Source organism: Hemitrygon akajei, chromosome 23, assembly GCF_048418815.1.
Source record: "Hemitrygon akajei chromosome 23, sHemAka1.3, whole genome shotgun sequence".
NCBI classification, from domain to species: Eukaryota; Metazoa; Chordata; class Chondrichthyes; order Myliobatiformes; family Dasyatidae; genus Hemitrygon; species Hemitrygon akajei.
In genome coordinates, this window is record NC_133146.1 from 41,930,249 (window position 1) to 41,951,283 (window position 21,035).

At 38.1% G+C, this 21,035-nt stretch overlaps 1 protein-coding gene across 3 annotated transcripts in view; it reads right to left on the reverse strand.

Moving 5' to 3' along the window:
* Positions 1–3,178: 3,178 nt before the first annotated feature.
* adgra1b (adhesion G protein-coupled receptor A1b) overlaps positions 3,179–21,035 on the reverse strand; it is a 533,717-nt gene continuing 515,860 nt past the window's right edge. For all 3 annotated transcript variants that reach the window (XM_073027522.1, XM_073027521.1, XM_073027520.1), the window contains 2 exons: positions 6,108–6,203; positions 3,179–5,320 (listed from right to left, as the gene is read on the reverse strand). In XM_073027522.1, the coding sequence (XP_072883623.1) occupies positions 4,084–5,320; positions 6,108–6,203 (1,333 nt within the window). In that variant the 3' untranslated portion in view covers positions 3,179–4,083. The remainder of the gene's footprint in view (positions 5,321–6,107; positions 6,204–21,035) is intronic.

Below are 21,035 nucleotides of genomic sequence, written 5' to 3' on the forward strand. Positions count from 1 at the left end.
ACATCCAGTGTGAGTGGCAACTCTGTGAGCAAAAATGCCTTGTTAATGAGAGAGATCAGAGGAGAATGACCAGACTGGTTCAAGCTGACAGGAAGGTGATAGTAATTCAAATAATCATGCATTACAACAGTGGTGTGTAGAAGAGTGTTTCTGAATGCACAACACATCAAACCTTGAAGTGGATGGGCTACAGTAGCAGAAGATCATGAACATACACTCTGCAGGTAGTTTATTAGGTACAGAAGGCACATAATAAAATGACCACTGTGTGTAAATATATCATTTGTGGGAAAATATTTAAAAGAGACATGATGGGGCCAATTGTTACAGGGTTTCTGGAATGAGATGCCACAAGAAATGATTAATACAGGTACAATTACAACATTTAAAAGGCATTTGGGTAGGATCATGGATGGGCAAGGTATAGATTTTTGAGAGATTTAGGTGATATGCAGGCAAATAGGACTAGCTCAGGTAGGCAACTTACTTATTATGGGCCTGTCTCTGTCTGTATAACTCTATGACTCTATTTTCATAAAGTGGCATATGAGGTCATAAACTTATGTCTGTTTTTTATTGATGCTCTTTTCATTACTGATTTTCTTGATTATTTTGTTGTGTTTGATTTTCCACACAGCTTATCTCTGTTATTTTGAGTGCAACATTTTCTTCAGTTATATAATAGGCAACCATTTTTAGTCCCAGTAACAAATGTCATTCCATGACCATTGTTTGCATCCCCCTTCATGGCAGCTAAACTGGACTATGTATACCCTTTGATACAAGCTAAGCTTTCTCATTGCACAATCAGCTGTATTGCTACTTCCATCTCCATCACAATGTCTGACCACTATCAGTACTCTATTGCATTAACCCATGCCTTTGTTACTGCTAGGCATTTATTCAAATATCATGCTGGCTTCCCATTACCTATTATACATGAAACTGCTTTAATCAAAAAGAGACCACATACCAATCAAAACCATCAGTTTCTTCCTTAAATATACCCAATGACTTGGCCTGGACTTATTGACCTATACTAGCTCCTGATCTGAAAATGATTCAATTTTAAAATTGTCTTTTGCTTCTGTTTTAATTGCATCTTTTCATTCCTGATTTTAATCAATGCTTGTCCACATTGGTGGCAATTCTTTAAGGTGTTTCAGTTTAAACTCTGGAATTCTTTCCTCAGCATCTCTGCCTCTTCATCATTCTCTCTGAGGTTAAGATAGTTCTTAAAACTTATCTCTCTGATCAAGTTTCTGGACCAAGCTTTTGTGAGCTGGAGGCAAATTATATATTGATAATTTTCCTTAACAATCTTTGAATGTTTTACTTAAGCTTTAGAAATATTTGTTGTTGTTCCTCAGAAGTACTTCATCATATTCATAGGCAGTAGTTAGTTCCACATCAAACTTTAATGCAGCAGTCAAAAATAAACTATTCTCTACTGTGCACCAATGTCACCCATTCACAAATCTAATTCAATGCTGACTGGTTCATTTAAACTACCAGTTCATCATAATTCCCTTTGAAGAATATTTGCAATGAAGTTCACCACTCTTCAAATAGGAAATACAGGGAAAAAATATCCAGTGGTTATTATCAAAACAAGGGCATTATCAGATCAGCCAAAAATATCTCTGCAAGCAATTGCCCTTGAACTATGCTCTGAAATGCATGTACATGGCAGACCAGATACACCTTATAAAGTACATTCTGATAGGATTGGATAAAGAGGAAGAACAGGCTTCCTCCTTAGTTAACACAGACCAGGCAGGTGAATGACCCATTTATCTGCTATAATATCCATGTGTATTGCTAACAGGTAATATATCCCTGAAATGATGATAAGTATTCCAGACAAAAATATATTGTTAATACAGGAGATTGTGCAGATGCTGGAATTCTAGAGCAACCCACACACAGTGCTGGAGGATCTTAGCAGGTCAGGTAGCATCTACGGGGAGGAATAAGGAGCTGACACTTCGGACCGAGACCCTTCATCAAATAAATTGTTGTATTTCTAAATTCTTGTTTAGTGGTTTTTTAAAGGAGAGAAGCATATATCATAGTTGTACGGTTTACAGGTGATATTATATCTACAACTGAAAGATAAAAATAAAACAAATGTATGCATTAAATTCAAGGGAAGGGACTCTTACTCACATAGCAGCAACCAGTTTTTTTTTGTCAATGAGAAAATTTGAAAAATTTTAAAATGAATTCTAAAGATGTAGGCATGTTGGATCAGTATTGGTTTATCTCTGGAACTGTGTTTTATCAAACAACTTCAAGGACAGTTGACCATCAACCATACTGATATGGGGCTGGTGTTGCCTTTAGGTAAAACCAGGCATGTGTGGTATCGGCAAAAGTGACCCAGCTAAGATATTACAACAATCTGATAGCTTCAATATCAAGTTTACCAATTCAATTTTTATTTTCAGATATCTGAAAACCTGTTTTCAAATTCTCTTATAGTCATGTTGGGGTTTGAGTGAACTTATCCAGATCCTGGAGAAACATGGCATATCAGACAGCATCCGTGTAGGGAAATAGATAACCAACTGTCCCATTTCCCTCCATAGTTCTACCTGGCCTGCTGAGTTACTTTAGCATCTTGTCTATTGGTCCAATTCCAACATGGTCCATAATCCAGCATCTGCAGTCTTTTGTGTGTCCTTTTAAGGGCACCTTTCCTGAATTCCCAATTCAATAACTTAACCATAGTGTTTCCATCCCTCCAACCATCTCCACTGAGTCAAACAAATTTAGTATTGTGATTAGCTATGATGAAATGCAGTTACAGTAAACATGTTTCCATTGCTGCTGGCTACACTTCTCTGAGAAAGTTGTGGAATCAAATATGACTTTTTTCTTTACCTGATTTCACCTTTTATTGATGACGGGGAATTCTTAAAAGCAAATTCTGAAAAGAAGTTTCATTAAATAGATGACAGACTTGTTGAGGGTTTTTTTTTTTGCTTTTTACTAACAAACATGGTGATATCTGCATTTACTAGAAACATTAATTCATTATACAGTGTACACTGTAACATACAACAGTCACTGCATGCTCTGCACAGATAAACTGAAAATTGTCATCTCTAGCACACTTATAGCTTTAAACTTACACATGTGCTGTGGCACTTTAACAGTGAAGTAGTCCAATGACTCTGTTTCAGTATTATGGTTTAATTTGCATGAATTAAATGAGAAGATGCTATAGGTCATACATTACCAGAATGATCAGCTTTTACATATAATAGCAGATGAATATTGACAATAAAATGCAACAAAAATCATGCATATTTCAGCATGTATTGTATGCCTAAATATAGACTTAATATATTTCTTCATACAAAATTAAAGAGCCAATACCCTTTTTATTCTACCTCGTGGGAAAGGTTTCTTTTGTATGCTTTGTGTAACATACCAAACCAACCTATAAGGCTTTGGAGTTACACATTCCATGCGAAAGAAATCACTCCCTTGTGTGTCAATTAAAACACAGGTCCACAATTACCTTACATTATGCAGGATTATTTCAAATATTTATTTATCTGATGATTTATTCCAATGAAGCTAGCAAACTCATAAAAATAATTACAAATTATAAGTTTATACTCTGAACAAATTGCACATTATATTTTCATTATTATAGGGGATTTTTTAAACAAACATTAAAATGCTACTTGTGCTAACCACCAAAGGGCTACTGCCTCTTTAATAGAATAGTAATACTCATCTCTTTTTGGTTGCTTACTTCGAAGAAACAATTTACATTGATAGAAAAATAATCAAAAGCTTCAACTTAATTATGATAAATCTGCAGACTACTTTTTGATTAATGCTTACATTGTGGTAACACAAATGCATCCTTTTAGCTTTAAGTACAAATACATAATATAATACTGCTCTTATGGTACTTTGTATGTGCTGTACAAATATATATGTATACATAGAAATATGCAAATCCTCACAATGAATCATGTAAACAAACACCTAAGCATTATACAAAACTTATATGTGACATTTTGTTGCTGCAATGATCTGAATTTGTAGTCATGAAGCTAAAAACTACACAGTAGTTTCATTTTTCCAAGGACCAGTCCTTATGTTTCCTGTAACGTCTGAAGTATAAATCATGGCTTCATGCAGGTTTCCCTTAAGAATTCCATTTTGATTGGTTACACTTAGAGGACATGATTGTCTCCGTGACTGCATCTCAAAAGTGACTCCTTGGTGCAAAGCCTCTGTGCTGACACCACTGTCTACAGCTTTGTTGCACCCATATAATATTGTGCTGGCCTCACTGCTTTCAGGCTGGCAGACATTAGGGCACTGATCACTTTTTGCACAAATGACTTGCCTTTGGATGGACTGACTGTCCTGGATGCTGTGATGACTTTCCGTATGTGAACTGTGTATGCTCCCATCGATGCTGGAAGGGATATGGTAGGCATATTCCCTCTGAGCTGCGGACCTGTTGTGCCGAATGAACTGTCGTGGCTTAGTTCGAGTTTTCTGACATCTGTGTATGTGCACTGTCGGCCTGCACGTTCCATCTGCATGCAGGTGAATATGTCCGTCATCGTCAACGATTTGTTCATTGTGCATTTTGGCGCAACAGGGTGTGACTGGTGAAACACAATTTACATGATTCTGCATGACATGTAGATTAGTTAATTTACAGATTCCAGTGACGGAATGATTACAACTGGATGGCGACTTATTCGGACAGGGAGAATCCAGGAGGCATGGCACATGAAGCTGGGCATCGCCGTTCATGGTCACCTGGGGTCGAGCACTTGTCTGAACAGCATATGTATTCCTGTTTGATTTGCAGCAGGACCACCAACAATGCCAGACGTCATCGCGTTTTGCGCAGTGGTGAACGAGAATAAAAAGTCCTAAGGTCACTGAGACTGCTCCGTACAGGCAACTAAAGATCATATCTAGGAAGTGTCCTTGTGAGACTGCGAGGGCACCAAAGGTCCACATGGCAATAAACAGAAAGAGAGTGAACACTGAAGCACGAAGCTGAGCCTTAAATGAATGCTCATTCTCTAGCATTGAGGAAGAAATCACTGAACATGTGTGTGACACAGAGCTGGAGTCTGTTACATGACTGGGGCCTACCTCCGTGCTTGCTAGCCGCTGTTGTTCTTCCGTCATTTCCTTCAGCTCATATTTCTTCCCTGGGTGCCGCCTCAGCTGAATTAGCGTACAAAGAAAATAGATGCAACTAACAAGTACAATGAAAGCAGCCGGACCATAAAACGTCCCAAGACTTGGCTCCCATGCCATCCAGCAACTGTGGAAAAAGGAAACACATAGATAAAGCAACCGACAGGCCCAATTAGCGGTTTCTTGATCCCAAGAAATAATCCCCCAAATAATTGAACTAAAAAGTCCATTTCAGAAGAAACATTAGCCAAAAACCAAAAAGAGTACAGATGCTGGAAATTTAAGAAAAAGAAAATACTAGAGATGTTGAACACGTCAGGTAGCCTCACTGGAGAGTGCGACAGTTAACATTTTAGATAATGACCTTTCATCAGAATTGGAGAATAGGAAACAAAGCATGTTTTCAGATGCAGCTTGGAGAGAACAGACAGAGTGTCTGTGTCTGTGATAATCCTGGTGACAGTTATTGTTTCTGCTATCTAATCTGTGTCACCTAGATTATTATGAACTTCCATGTTCTCTCCCTGGCTTGCAACAAGACCTACCTGCTTTCTCAGTTGTCCCATTTTGATCAACTGTTATCCATCTGAAACTCTGTCTCTGTTCTCTCTCTTTCTCTCTCTCTCTCTCTTCCTTCACTGATGCTGCCTGACGTGCTACATATCTCCAGAATTACCTGTTTCCATTTTTAAGAGACATATTTTTCTCATGTTAATACTTGAAATGTGGCTATATTTTGATAGACTCTGCCCACTTAAAGCACTGGAAGTGAAATTCACCTTGGGAGTTACCAAAGGAGTGATGATGTCAAATTGTAGCCCACTTTACACATCAGTCAAAGATCAAATTCACTCGTAGCAGTTCACAGTAACTTTGGGTAAGTGAGATCCACTTTACAAAGAAATGCTACTTACTATGGTGCATTGTCTTCACTGCCGTAATTGTTGATGTTTGTTGCAGCTGTGATTCCACAAATTATTAATGGAATGCCTCCTCCAATCAGATAAGACCTAGAAAAAGATTGGCAGGTGGATTAAAATATATAAATGCAATGGGCAGAAAAACTGTATATTAATATACTGTACTGACAAATAGTAAGAAACATAGAGGATCGATTTGTAAAGTCCAAGGAAACAATCAAACTGTGAAGACAGCTGGCAGTGTTTAGTAAGTAACAGAATACTGGCCACCAGGGGATTTTAATGGGTGTACATTGCAAATTGCCTGGATTACCGAAGAAGTTATTTTCTTTTAGTACCGACTGTTGCCCTTGCACAGAATTGATGGGTGATAGCTCCTGTCATGTAGACAGTAGCTACCAACCACTGCTGTGGAAATTTATTATCAGGCACTTATGATCCGCTCTAAATGGAGCTTTTGGCTTCCAACTGATGCTGGCAGGGGCAAATGTGCCAGGTTTGAAATTGGAGGGCATAATTTTCATGGTTTTGTTATGAATATATTCTATTTAAAGATCAATAATAATTTGAAGCTGTTTTAAGCATTATTTATCCAAACAATACAAGAATGTACCTCAGCTTCACTTATAAGCCAACAAAAGAAATTCATTATAACAATAACAAAAGTATTCTGCAAAGTGTTAGTACTACAAAATATATTATACAACATATTATGGTATTGAAAATCATCCAAATCAAGTTCTTCTAAAATGAGCCTTTGGTTTTCATTTAGTACTAAAGCTATAAATCCTTAATTAAAATGGCTAGAAATAAATGTATAAGCACAAGAAATCATTGTTAGAATACCAAAGCTCTTCATTAAAAATATGATTATGCACATCTTTCAAAGCACAACCACTAATTTAAGCTATGGGTCTCTGAAATGGTTTGCCAAGTGTTAATGGAAAGATGCAAAGAGGACATATGCAGACAAGCAACTGTGTGTTGGCACAGAAACTTCCCTTCGTCTTACATATGTATGGCAAGACAAGAGTAAGTCAACTAGAAGGCAGTGGTCTGGAGACAAGAGCTTGAAGCCAACCATGGAAGCTAGTAACTTAACATAAATTAGTGAAATAAATCTAGGACTTTTTTTTTAAAAAAAACTACTCTCAATAATGCTAACCGTGAAATTACTTCACTGTTGTAAAATCCACCTTGTTCGTTCATGTCCTTCAAAAAATAAAACCTCCCATCCTTTTTTGATTTGGTTAATATGTGACTGCAAACTTACCAAGGTTGTTGACTCTTAAAAGGCTCCTCAGTTTGGAGACAATTGGGAATGGACAGTATATAGGGACTTTGTAAAAGACATCCAAATGAATAAATTAATTTGAAATGGAACAATGTAATAGCTGAAATGAGAGATCTTGATTATAAAGTAAGTAGGGAGGCTAGCAGATAACGTTGGGTACGCCATTATATCATTTTACAGAACACAAAGGCTTTGTAGTGTCAATAAGTAAATATGAACAGATATTCAAAATACTTGTATTCATTTTAATTCCTCATAATTTTAATGTGATAACATGACAAATCCCTCATTTCAAAATGTTAATTAATTGTGGCTATGAATAAATGGACAAGTGGGTCCCCATGCAATTAAATGCACTTCTTTCACAAGACACGTGATTCAATCAATCTAATGTTATCTGAAATTATATTGCCGCTCAGAACCACGGAATCAAATCTAACTGAATTACCAGGCATTCAAGCACCATTTGAAAGTCAATTAACTTCAAGATGTCCTTCTTCATTTCAGAAAAATAGATTTACTATTTATCTGTCACCAGTAATAGAATCATATAACTCTTCTGATGAAAATAGAAGTTTGTATTTTTCAAGCAAAAAATGCATTTAAGCTGAGCATTTAAAAATGGATATGAAGTTAACTTATCACATTAATCATAGTATCAGACTAATTGTGAGTGATTTGTAAAAGAAACATGCTTAAGTATCAGAAACATCAGCCATGTATTCCAGATATCAGTTTAGAAGTGTATTCCACAAGGGCACTTCTGTAATACTTTACAACAAGTAATGGGATCTTGCAATTGTGAGTAAACAAATTATGCCTTTATTCTGCAATGCTATTATCATTCTACATTCTCCTTGATTTTTTTTTTTGCTTCGTTCAGGGACTGCAGGTTCACAACAGGTAACGGGGGAATCTTCTTACTCTTGAGATTACATACCGGGTATTTGAAAGAATATCAGTTCTCTTACTCCCCCACTTCCATGATTAAACAGCCCAAGGCCATTCGACAGCTTCATCAGAAAAATGTCAGAGAGTTACCAGGTGTCTACCCAAGTCCACTGGGTGGAACAACAAAATACTTCTGAATAAATGGCTGAGGACTCATATAAAAAATGTAACCATTTCAATGATGAATTTTTCATTTGATAATGTCTATAATATTCAGTATTCTTTGGGAGTCATAAATTTCTCAGCTGGAAGTCTACCCATGTACGTTGATGCTTATATGATGCACTCAGGCATGGAGGGCTTTCTGACAGATGGAATTGCGGGGTTGGGGGGGGTGGTGTACCACCAGTGCCAGGACATCTAACACTACCCTCACTATGGGAGACCAACTCCATCTACAAATGCTAAGAAAACTGTGCATTTAGAGCACCAGGCTCTAAAATCTAGAACTAACGATGATGAGAAAGAACTTTTGTTTTCTGAATGCCATCAGTAGACTTGCAAAAGTTGAGCAGACACTAATATATCACTTTGAAATTATGCCCATATTTTTTCCAGGAAAACAGCTTCGCCTGCAGATTACTCATGGTGCAGATGACGGCATTTAAAAAGGGTCCTGTTAAGAATGCACCTGGAAAACAGTGTACAGGTCTGGTCTTCCTGTGTTAGAAAGAATGCTTGCAGTAGAGGGAGAGGAACAAATATTTAGCAGGTTGACTGGTGGATTGAGGGGATACAGTATTCTAATAGGGCCTGACCAGCTAGATGCAAGGATGATATTGTCCCCTATTAGAGTGACAAGGACTGAGCATTACTGTCTCAAAGTAAGTGGTTCCCCACTCAGGGAAATGAGAAGAAACAGCTCCATTTTGAAGGCAGAGAATCTTTGGAATTGTCTACCAAAGAGGATTGTGGCTAAGTACATGCAAGATAGAAAGTGAAGATTTTTGTGTGTTAAACAAATCAAAGAATAATAAGTAAGTGCAGGAATGTGGCACTGAATCAAAAGCTCAGCAATATTGTTATTGAAGGTTAAAGCAGGTATAAAGCTTCAAATGGCCGACTCCTGCTCCTATTTTAATGTTCTTATGGGTCAACATTGAGTGGAGGCTAACAGAAATGAATGAGAGAAACGTCATGGATTCCATGGAGGGTGTGGACATTTTTACAGGTCACAAATCAGGAGGAAATGAGGACAGATAAAGAACAGGTCCTGCAAGAAACGTAACTTCACCTGGATCTGGTCCTACAACTTGCTTTCCTGTGAAGAATGCCCACTTAAGGAAAATACTGCAAATACTTCAGATTTTACTTCAACACTGCAATTTTGAGTTCAGTATTGTGCAACTGACAAATTATTATTTTTTTCTCTTTTTTTTTTGCCAAAGCTAGCTGAGTAAATGAGAAGCCCGTCTAAAACACACACACAAGTAATGCAACACAGCTGAAAAACTAGCAGATCTTAGATCCTAATTTTCTTTCAGTCTGCAACAAAAGAAAAAATCTGGCTGCAGCTATTTTTTAGTCAGCTGCATATGCTCCATTATCTGGGTAACCTCATCCCATTTCAAGGTCATTACCTTCTCATCCCATCTGGTTGCTGCTGATATTAACCCTCCTCAATTCTCATCACGTAATGGTGTTGTTTTTTTTCTCCCTTTCTAAACTTAAGCTCTCAGAATTTCTTTCTTCTGCATAACAGATTATGTCTTTTGTTATTCTGCCCTTCACAGTTGCTTTCTTTTCATTTCTTTCATTGCTCTTCAATTTCCTCTCCCTTCACTTTTATCCACTTCCTCTGTAGCCCATTCTGTATAGCATCATATTTAATCTAAATGTGATTTCCAGTTATTGTGTGTCTTGCTCTGTGATTTATAGTTATTGCATTCTACTGCATGTGCTTTATTAACCAAAAGGCACAGCAACAGTGGTAATAGCATTCACTTGTGAAAGGACTAGAAGACACAGAGATCAGCACTCATTCCACATCTACTCTAATGAGAGATTGTTTGATCTATCAAAGGAAGACAATGCACAATCCACTCTAAGAATGAAATGCTTCATCTGTTTTGGAGAGTACTTGGTCCACCTGAAGAAGACAGTGATCATAAGGAGCCAATGGCTGGATCATTCAAAGGAATCAATGTACAATCAACTCATTGGATCCAGAACTCAGTCCATCATAAGGAAACTGCAGCAGAAACAGAATCATTGTAATTTACTATCACTGACTTACGTGAAACTCATTGTGTTATGGCTGCAATACTGTGCAAAGACTTTTAAATTACTATAAATTACAAAATAAATAAATAGTTCAAAAGGGAATTACAAGGTGGTATTTATAGGTGCATGGATTGGTCAGAACTCTAAATCACTGAGCGAGTGTCTTCAGCCTCCTATACGTCTTCCCCAATATTAGGAACAAGAAGAGGGCATGATGAAGATCATCAGTGACAAATGATGCTTTCTTGAGGCACTGTCTCTTCAAGATGTCCTCAGCAGTGGGGAAGAAATTGGCTCAGATGATGGAAACTGCAATCCTGTGCATTGGAGCAGGATTGCAGTCTCCATCATACCGAGCTGTGATGCAACCAGTCAGAAGGTTTTCTGTCGAAATTTGCAAGAATCTTTGGTGCAGTATCAAATCTCAAATTCCTAGAGCTGCTGGCATGCCTTCTTCAAGATTGCATCACCACTCAGGACACGCTCTCTTCATGCTGCTGCCATCAGGAAGAAGGTACAGCAGCCTCAGGATTCACACCACCAGGTTCAGGAACAGCTACCCCTCACTCATCAGGCTCTTAAGCCAAAGGGGATAACTTCACTCAACTTCACTTGCCTTGTCACTGAACTGTTCCCACTGAACTGAACTGACTTGCAAGGAGTTTTCATCTATTGTTCTTGATATTTATTGCTTATTTATTTACGATTCTCTAGATTGCTGCCCAGGCCACGTGCCAGTGAGAATAAGAACAGGATGATTTGGCAGGTGAATGTGCGGCTGAGGAACTGGTGCAATGGGGAGCGGTTCAGATTTATGGATAATTGGGATTTCTTCTGGGGAAGGCACAACCTGTACAAAAGGGACAGGTTATACCTGAACCTGAGAGGACCAATATCACTCCGGGCAGGCTCGCTGGAGTTGTTCGGGAAGGCTTACACTTGGCAGGGGGATGGGAACTAGAGTGATAGTGTTAAGGATGAGGTAGTTGGTTTATGAACAGAGGCAGGGTGTAATGAGATTCTTAGCAAGGAGAGACTGATGATGGGGCAAAACTGCAGTCAATAGGATGAGTTGCAATATAAAAGGTGGACAAAATTGAGAAGAGTGAAGACAGGACTGAAGGTATGATACTTGAATGCAAACAGTACATGGAATAAGGTAGATGAACTTGTAGCAAAGTAACAGATTTGCATGTATGATGATGTGGGCTTCATTGAATCATGGCTGAAAGAAGATTATAACTGGGAGTCTAACGTCCAAGAGTACATGTTACATTAAACACAGGTAGGCAGTGGGGGGGGGGGGGGGGAGGGGGGGGAGCGAGGTCCTGTTGCTAAAAAATGAAATCAAATCATTAGAAAGAGGTGACATAGGGTTGGGAAGGTGTTGATTTGTTGTGGGTATAGCTAAGGAACTGCAAGGGAAAAAAAGACACTGGATGGGAGTTAGATACAGACCCCAAAACAGTAGTAAGGATGTGATCTACAAATTACATATTAACATAGAAAACATACAGCACAATACAGGCCCTTCGGCCCAGAAAGCTGTGCTGTACATGTCCCTACCTTAGAACTACCTAGGCTTTACCCATAGCCCTCTATTTTTCTAAGCTCCATGTATCCTACAAAAGTCTCTTAAAAGACCCTATCGTATCTGCCTCCACCGCCACCGGCAGCCCATTCCACGCACTCACCACTCACTGCGTAAAAAACTTACCCCTGACATCTCCTCTGTACCTACTCCCAAGCACCTTAAACCTGTGTCCTCTTGTGGCAGCCATTTCAGCCCTGGGAAAAAGCCTCTGACTATCCCCACGATCAATGCCTCTCATTATCTTTGACACCTCTTTTACATCTTATACACCTTATTACAATAGGAGAGAGAACATGCATGCTAAAAGGGCAATATTACAATCATCATGGGGGATTTCTATATGCAGGTAGATTGGGAAAATCAGGTTGATGATGGTTCCCAAGAGGGAGTGTTTCTAGAATGCCTATGAGATGGCTTTTTAGAGCAGCTCATGGTTGAGCCCATTAGGGGATTAGCTATTCTGGACTGGATGTTGTGCAATGAACCAGAATTGATTAGAGACTTTAAGGTAAAGGAACCTGTTGGGATACGTGATCATAATATATCAAATCCACCCTGAAATCTGAGAAGGGGAGGCTAAAGTTGGATGTATCAGTATTACAGTAAAGGGAATGAGAGAGGAGTTCACCAAAATTGATTGGGAAAGAACACTGGCAGAAGTAACTGCAGAGCAGCAATTGCTGAAATTTTTATAAGCAATATGAAAGGCACAGGATATATACATCCCTGATGCACCATCAATAACTCATGCTGAGACTTAGGAAGCGAGATATCGGCTTTTATTGACTGGAAGAATAAACAACACTACATCCTGGGGAAAATGAGGGAGAGCAGCAGCCCACAGTCGCCTTTATACAGGGGTCTGTGGGAGGAGCCACAGGAGCAGTCAGACAGGTATATCTAGTTCACCACAATCCCAAAGAGGAAGAAGTACTTTAACTGCAAGATGATACAATCATGGCTAACAAGAGAAATCAAAGCCAACATAAAAAACAAAGAGAAGGCGTATATTAGAGCAAAAATTAGTGGGAATTTAGAGGATTGGGAAGCTTTTAAAAACTTACAGAAGGTGACTAAAATGTCATTAAGAAGGAAAAGATGGAATATGAAAGCAAGCTAGCCAATTATATTAAAGAGGACACAAAAACTTTCTTTGGATACATAGTGTAAAAGAGAGGTGACAGTGGCTATTGGACTGTTGGAAATTGATACTGGAGAGGTAGTAATGGGGAACAAGGAAATGGCAGATGAACTGAATAAGTATTTTGCATCATTCTTCACCGTGGAAGACACTAGCACTATGCTGGAAGTTTGAGAATGTCAGCGGACAGAAGTGTGTGAAGTTGCCATTAGTAAGGAGAATGCTCTTAGGAAACTGAAAGGTCTGAAGGTAGGTAAGTCACCTGGACCAGATGATGTACACCCCAGGGTTCTGAAAAAGGTGGCTGAAGAGATTGTAGAGGCACTAGTAATGATCTCTCAAGAATCACTAGATTTTGAATGGTTCTGGTTCTTTCTTCTGCCTCTCGCTCTCTTCTTGAAGACTTGAAAATTGCAAACAAATCTCCACTCTTCAAGAAGAGAGCGAGAGGCAGAAGAAAGAAAATTAAAGGCCAGTTAGTCTGACCTCTGTGTTGGGAAGATGTTGGAGTTGATTATTAAGGATGCAGTCTCAGGGTACTTGGAGGCACGTGATATAATAGGTCCTAGACTGCATGGTTTCCTCAAGGCAAAATCTTGCCTGACAAATCTGTTGGAATTCTTTGAAGAAAATACAAGCAGGATAGACAAAGGAGAGTCAGTGGACGTTGTGTACATTGGTTTTCAGAACACCTTTGACAAAGTGCCACACATGAGGCTGCTAAACAAGGTAAGAGCCATGATTACAGGATAGATACTAGCATGGATAAAGCAGTGGCTGATTGGCAGGAGGCAAAGAGTGGGAGTAAAGGAAGCCTTTTCTGGTTGACTGCCAGTGACTAGCGGTGTTCCACACAGGTCTGTGCAGGGACTGCTTCTTTTTACGTAACAATTCAATAACTTGGATAACTAAATTGATGGCTTTATTGCGAAGTTTGTGAAAGATATGAAGATAGATGGAGGAGCAGGTGGTTTTGAGGAAGTAGAGAGGTTACAGAAGGACTTAGAGAGATTTGGAGAATGGGCAAAGAAGTGGCAGATAGAATACGTTGTCATGCACATTGGTAGAAGAAATAAAAGGGTAGACTATTTTCTAAATGGTGAGAAAATTCCAAAATCTGAGGTGAAAAAGGGACTTGAGAGTCCTTGTGCAGGATTCCCTAAAGGTTAAAATGCAGGTTGAGTCAGTGGTGAGGAAGGAAAATGCGATGTTAGCATTAATTTCAAGACAACTAGAATACAAAAGCAAGGATGTAATGTTGAAGGTTAATGAAGTACTGGCGAGGCCACACTTGGTGTATTGTGAGCAGTTTTGGGCCCTTTATCTTGGAAAGGACGTGCTGACACAGGAGAGGGTTCGAAGGAGATTTATGAAAATGATTCCAAGATTGAACAGCTTGTCATATGAAGAGCGTTTGATGTCTCTGGGCCTGAATTCACTGGTCTCCAGAGGAGTGAAGGGTGTCCTACTTGAAACCTATCAAATGTTGAAAGACTTAGGTAGAGTGGATGAGGAGAGGATGTTTCCGATGGTGGCAGATTCTAGGAGCAGAGAACACAGCCTCAAAATAGAGGGCTGCCTATTTTGAACAGAGGTGAGGAGGAATTTCTTTAGCCAGAGTGCAATGCATCTGTGGAATTTGTTGCCACAGGTGGCTGTGCAGATCAAGTCTTTAGGTATATTTAAGGCAGAGGTTAATAAATTATTTTTTGTATTTGCAAAGATTGTTGGTTTTGTTTTGCACTTTGTTTGTTGTCTGCCTTTTTGGTATAGTGTTTCATTGATTCTATTGTGTTTCTTGTTTGTGATTGCTCACAAGAAAAGGAATCTCAGAGTTGTATGTGGTGACATATATGTACTTCAATAATCAATTTACTGCCAACTTTGAACTCTAAGGAGACAGTGTTTGTATCTTTCTAAGGAGATACCGTTCTGTCTGCTCTGCAGAGACAGGGCTCACTAAATCTCAAGGAGACACTGGTTAGTCTTCTCTAAGGAGATATGTCTAAAGGAAATGGTGTGCCATCTGCTCTGGAGGAACAGTTCTCTTCCACTCCAGAATGGCAGAGTCCAACCCAAGTAGTCAGTTCTCTGGTCACCCTCAGAAGGCAGCTATTAATCCACACTCAGTAGCCAGTGCTCAGTTCAAAGAAGGCTCACTTCATTCTAGGGATGCCATTGTTCAGTCACCCTGAGAGGTTAGAGGATTGTTAGTGGTCTCCAGGATTACTATAGGAAATGTTTAATCAAAGCCAAACAATCCAAACATATAAATGAGTTAAAAACCTTTTTACCTCAGTATGGTTCCTCTCTCTAAGCTCGCAGATGTTGAGTATCTGTTTAATACAACTTGTGGATTTGCAACAACTTGGTCTGCTGCTGGATAATGTGAGGAGCCCAACATCAGAGCATAACCAGCAGGCAGCACACTTGGAACTTCAGCATTCATGCATCTGTGTCAAACCTCCTGGGTATCTCCAATATCGTAGTGCAGAACAGATGGCATTTCCTAGCAAGCTCTAGCTCATTTTGACTCAAGAGATATTTTTAAAGAGCTGGATGGGGCACGAGAATTTCTGTGTCTACGTTGTAATATTTGGAATTGTTTAATATGCTTAAGAATAAATAGGGCTGTTTAAAAGGGCCATAGTATCTTTGTTAGTGCTTCACAGTTTTCTTAGGAATTCACAATATTTTCATAAAAATCCTGAAACTTTGAAGGGTTTGATATCATCTCTGAATAGGATGAAGACAGGCAATGTTCACAGTGTGTTTGTGAATTGAAGATGATGTTGCAAGAGGTTAATATCATGTTGATAGTGTGACTATGAGTATTGTGACTGAGAGAGCTGTGAAAGGAGCAAGTGTTGCATTCGATGCATGGCAGATAGCTTGTGGATTTGGAAGAGTTTATATTTTCTGTGCAAATAGGTGGGATATTGAAAGGGGTAAATATAATGCTCTGAATAAGATAGAATATTAAATTGAGATTATATCACCTCTGTGAAGAGGGTGGTACGTTGGAATGAGTTAACAATATTTTTGTGAATATGGTAGGTCACAAGAAATATGTAAGTTACAGTATCTCTGTGAATAGTAGAGAATCAGAAAGCATTTCCAGTTTCTTTCAGTAAAGGGTTGGATGTTGAAAGGAGCCTCTCATGCCTCTGTGAGGATGGCTGGCATTGGTATTGATTTATTGTGTACCGAGGCTCTGTTTTTAGTTAGGGTGTTTGTAAAAGGTTGCAGGGGCTTTGTAATATCTCTGCAGAAAGCTGTTCTGATATTAGCCCTAGAAATCGTTCGAACATTCACAACATTGCTGTGACCGAAGTGGGATTTTGAAAGAAGCTCACAGCATCTTCCTTAATGAGGTGGAGTGTTGAAATGGGTTCACAGGGAGTCTGTTGTTAGGCTAGAGAATCAGAATGTTTAATGTAAAAATCAATATTCCATTAACAACAGAACATGTACAAATCTAAAGTGGCTTCCTTTCATGTTTAAGTCTGTTATTTCTTACAGATAATTTTCTTAGAAAAGACAATTGATCTTACCACAGTAAAATATTATCTTCTGTTGTTTGGGCAATTTTTAATGAAAACTTTCATTCATTTTACACTTAAAAACACAAAATAGTTAATGTAAGGCAAATAGCCTTTCCTTTTTAGATGAAATTGATTTAACGTTTCTATAGGGTGCATGCTCACTTGATATTTCAAAATACTTCTTCACTGATGATAGTTACAAAGGCAAACACGGCAGTCAGCTTATGTTTGACAAGACCTGACATAAATCACATGTTCAGTGTATATATTCTTCAGAATATGTTCAAACCTTAATGCAGGGTTTGGACCTAAAACCAACAATTTGTTTCCTCCCAAAGATACTGCCCAAACCACTGAGTTCTTCCAGTGGATTGGTTATTCTTCAGTATTTGGAGTTAAACTGTCTCTTTAGGTGTTTATTTATTATTTTTCTGACTAATAAATGTCAAGAATTATTGGATATATCCATTGATTAGGTCAGAAGGCTATCTTAAGCTATTAAATAGGAGTTTTTTCAGATTATTGAGTCAGTTTTTACAAATTTTTCAGCCAGGTATAAATTCCTTTAGTAATATTACACAAATTACTTAACATCAAAGTTCAAAGTTAATTAATTACCGAAGTATGTGTATGTTACCATATACTACCCTGAGATTCATTTCCTTGTGTATGTTCACGGTAGATACAGAGAAACATAATAGAGTCAATAAAAAAATACAAAGATGGACAATAAACCAATGTGCAAAAGAAGACAAAACATGCAAATACAGAAATAAATAAATAAAATAATAATGAGAACGTGAGTTATAGAATCCTTATAAGTTTGTGCAATTAGATCAGTACTGAGGTAAGTGAAGTTAACTTGTACTATTATGGCATATTCTAGACAAAGACATCTTGTGATCTTCTTTACCAAAGTGAACGGACAGTTTACACTTCCATCATTTTCATTTCCTTTATTCTATTATTTTACTAAACTTATTCATGTTTTAACTGCGGTATTTAGTTATGCAGGTATGTCATCTTCAATACCTCATAGACTTCAAAGTAGAAATTAACTCCAATTAGTGACCAGTCCTTTCAGCTTGATTATTTTTGGTTTAGCATGTTTACTACTAATATCCTTCATTTATCTCCAGAGACAAATCAAAGCAAAGATACCCCATGTGGATTCTACTCATTTATAGAGCCTATAAATCTGGCCAACATTTGTATTCCTTCCAGCTGGTGACAGGAATTAATAATCTCACTTTGATTTGCAACTCTATTTATGTACAGTACTGTACAAAAGTCTTAGGCACATATATAGCTAGGGTACCTAAGACTTTTTGTACAGTACTGTAGTAATTTTATGCATTGCACTGTACTGCTGCCTCAAAAAAACCCCCCAAATATCATGACTTATGTAAGGGATGATAAACCTGGTTCTGATATGGACTGAAAGTGGGAAGGGGGCAGGAAGAGGGGAGTCATGTTTGGGGAAGGAGCAGGAAGCACGAGAAGGACATTCTGTAATGATCAACAAATGAATTGTTCAGAACCAAATGACCTTGCTTGGAGTCTCAGGGCTTCACCAGTCACAGCTTTATGGGAGAGTGGCAAAGAGAAAGCTGCTGTTGAAAAAAAACTCACACTAAATTTTGGCTAGAGTTAACCAGAAGGCATGTGGGAGACTCTGAAGTCATCTGGAAGAAGGTTCCATGATCTAAAGAAACCAAAAGTGAGCTTTTTGGCCATCAGACGGTGTAAGCCAAACACAGCACATCATCAAAATCACACCAACCCTACCATGAAGCATGGTGTTGGCTGCATTATGCTATGGGGATGCTTCACTGCAGCAGGCACTGGAAGTCTTGTGAAGGTAGAGGGTAAAATGAATGCAGCAAAACACAGGGAAATCCTGAAGGAAACCTTGATGCAATCTGCAAAGAAAACTTCAACTTGGGAGAAGTTTTGTTTTCCAGCAAGTCAATGACCCCAAGCATAAAGCCAAAGCTACACAGAAATAGCTTAAAAACAACAAAGTTAATGTCCTGGTATGGCCAAGTCAGAGTCCAGACCCCAATCCAATTGAGAATTTGTCGCTGGGCTTGAAAAGTGTTGTTCACTCACAATCCCCATGCAATCTGACAGAGCTTGAGGAGTTTAGTAAAGAAGGATGGGAAAAATTGCAGTGTTCAGATGTGCAAAGCTGATAGAGATCTATCCACACAGAATCAAGGCTGTAATTGCTACCAAAGTTGCATCTACTAAATTCTGACTTGAGGGGGGCTGAATACTTATGTATTCATTTTTTTTATATATTTGTAATTAATTTAGATCACTTTGTAAAGTTCTATTTTAACTTTGACACGAAAGAGTCTTTTTATAGGCACTGTATATTGATAGTTACTTTATATTTGAAATAGTATATTCTGACCATACCTAAAAAACATTAGTATTTTAAATTCTAGCTTATTATTTTTTCACCTTAGCCAACTTGCCAGACACAATGGCCTAGATTTTCTGACCATACTGCTGAAGATGACCTATTTAAATAGATTCCTTACATTCAGTTTTTCACTCAGCATAAATGGGTCAATGTCTGCAATCTGTGAGCAATACATAAATGCAAGGTGTAAGTGAACCTGATAACTGCAGAAATTATCATATCAGAAAAATATTGTCAAGAGCATTGTATAGACTTTATTTCATCTTTCTTGCAAACAGAAATGTTTAGAATTTGGGAATATGTGTAATAAGAAGAGATTAATTACAATAACTACCTGTTTTAATTTGAATATTTTCTTGTCAGGAGATCAAAACAATAGAAATGCAGAAGCTCAACATTCCAATTTAGGTTTAGGACTCATTTCAGGAACAATTTAGAAAGATAAAAAGATCTTATGCTCATCATCATTATAAATGGCATTTTCATTCAGCAACAGATTCCTGAGGTTTACTGTACACCCATAATTCCCAGAAGTTTCATTCACCACAGAGACACCATTAATTAGAGATGGAAAATAATGGAAATTTTTAAAAATATTTGAAATAATACAAAATAAAAATAGTAATAAATTAATATTTTATATGAAATATTATTTTAAAAAAGAAAACAAAAAACTAATAGGAATGTAATAAACTTAAAACACCAATCAAGTTTCCATGGTGTTCATTTCAGAAATGGTGTCCAGAAGATGGAAAAGATGAAAATCTCTAAATTAGTGAAATAAACGAAAATTTCTGGAAATATTTAATTGGTCTAATGACTTACATGTCTAGAGGATTGACATCAGTTTTTCAGTCTTTCAGCCTTTTATCAGAGCAGTTAACTGAAGTTAATTGAGCTGAAATGTTAACTTTTTTTGCTGCTTGGCATGCTGAATGCTCCTTTCATTTTCTACATGTATTTCAGCATCCTCATTATTTGGGTTTGGAAGTAACTAGTGACTTTATTATGCTAGTGATGTATTATGCAACTCAGAATCATACCCATCTTGATAGGGCTTTTGGCCAAAAGCCTTATCAATGTAGGCATGATTCTGAGACACAATAATCTGTATAGAATCTATTGCAGGGAATAAAAAGGTACTGGGGATTGGATGATAGCTGCAGAGTACAGGAGAATGGAGGGTGGTTTTCTAAGGGAAGGAGAGCAGGTTCCACATATGGTTGAGGGATGCAGCACGGAAATTCATTTGCAAAATTAGCTCAAGTAATGGCTGGAGGGAGAGTCCAGAAGATCATTCAGTTTGAATAGGGTAAAAAAGTTTGTAAAGGCACAGGAGCGAGAAAGGGAGTGCTAAGAATTAATCAATGTCCATGGGATTAAAGTTTCGCATTTTAGGAAAGGGAAGAATGAGAAAACACAAGTGACAACTGAAAAAACAGCATCAGCAGCAGCTCATTGGTCAGGGAATAGGAGATGATAGGGGTTGTAGCAGACCCAAGGAATCTTTTTTTTTACTTCCAAACTGTCTTAAAGCAGTGTGCAGTTTATTAGCAGAGGTGAATATTAATTGTTTGTAATTCTCTACTCCCAGAAATGATCCTGGTAAGATCAAGGTGCAGAATCTCTGCATGGCAGGATTGGAGTATTTCTTTCTGTACTCTTTTTTTCTTCCTACAATGGTATAATTTCACAGCATTTGTGAACATCAGTTCTTTAGACCCTGAAAGATACATGCAGGTG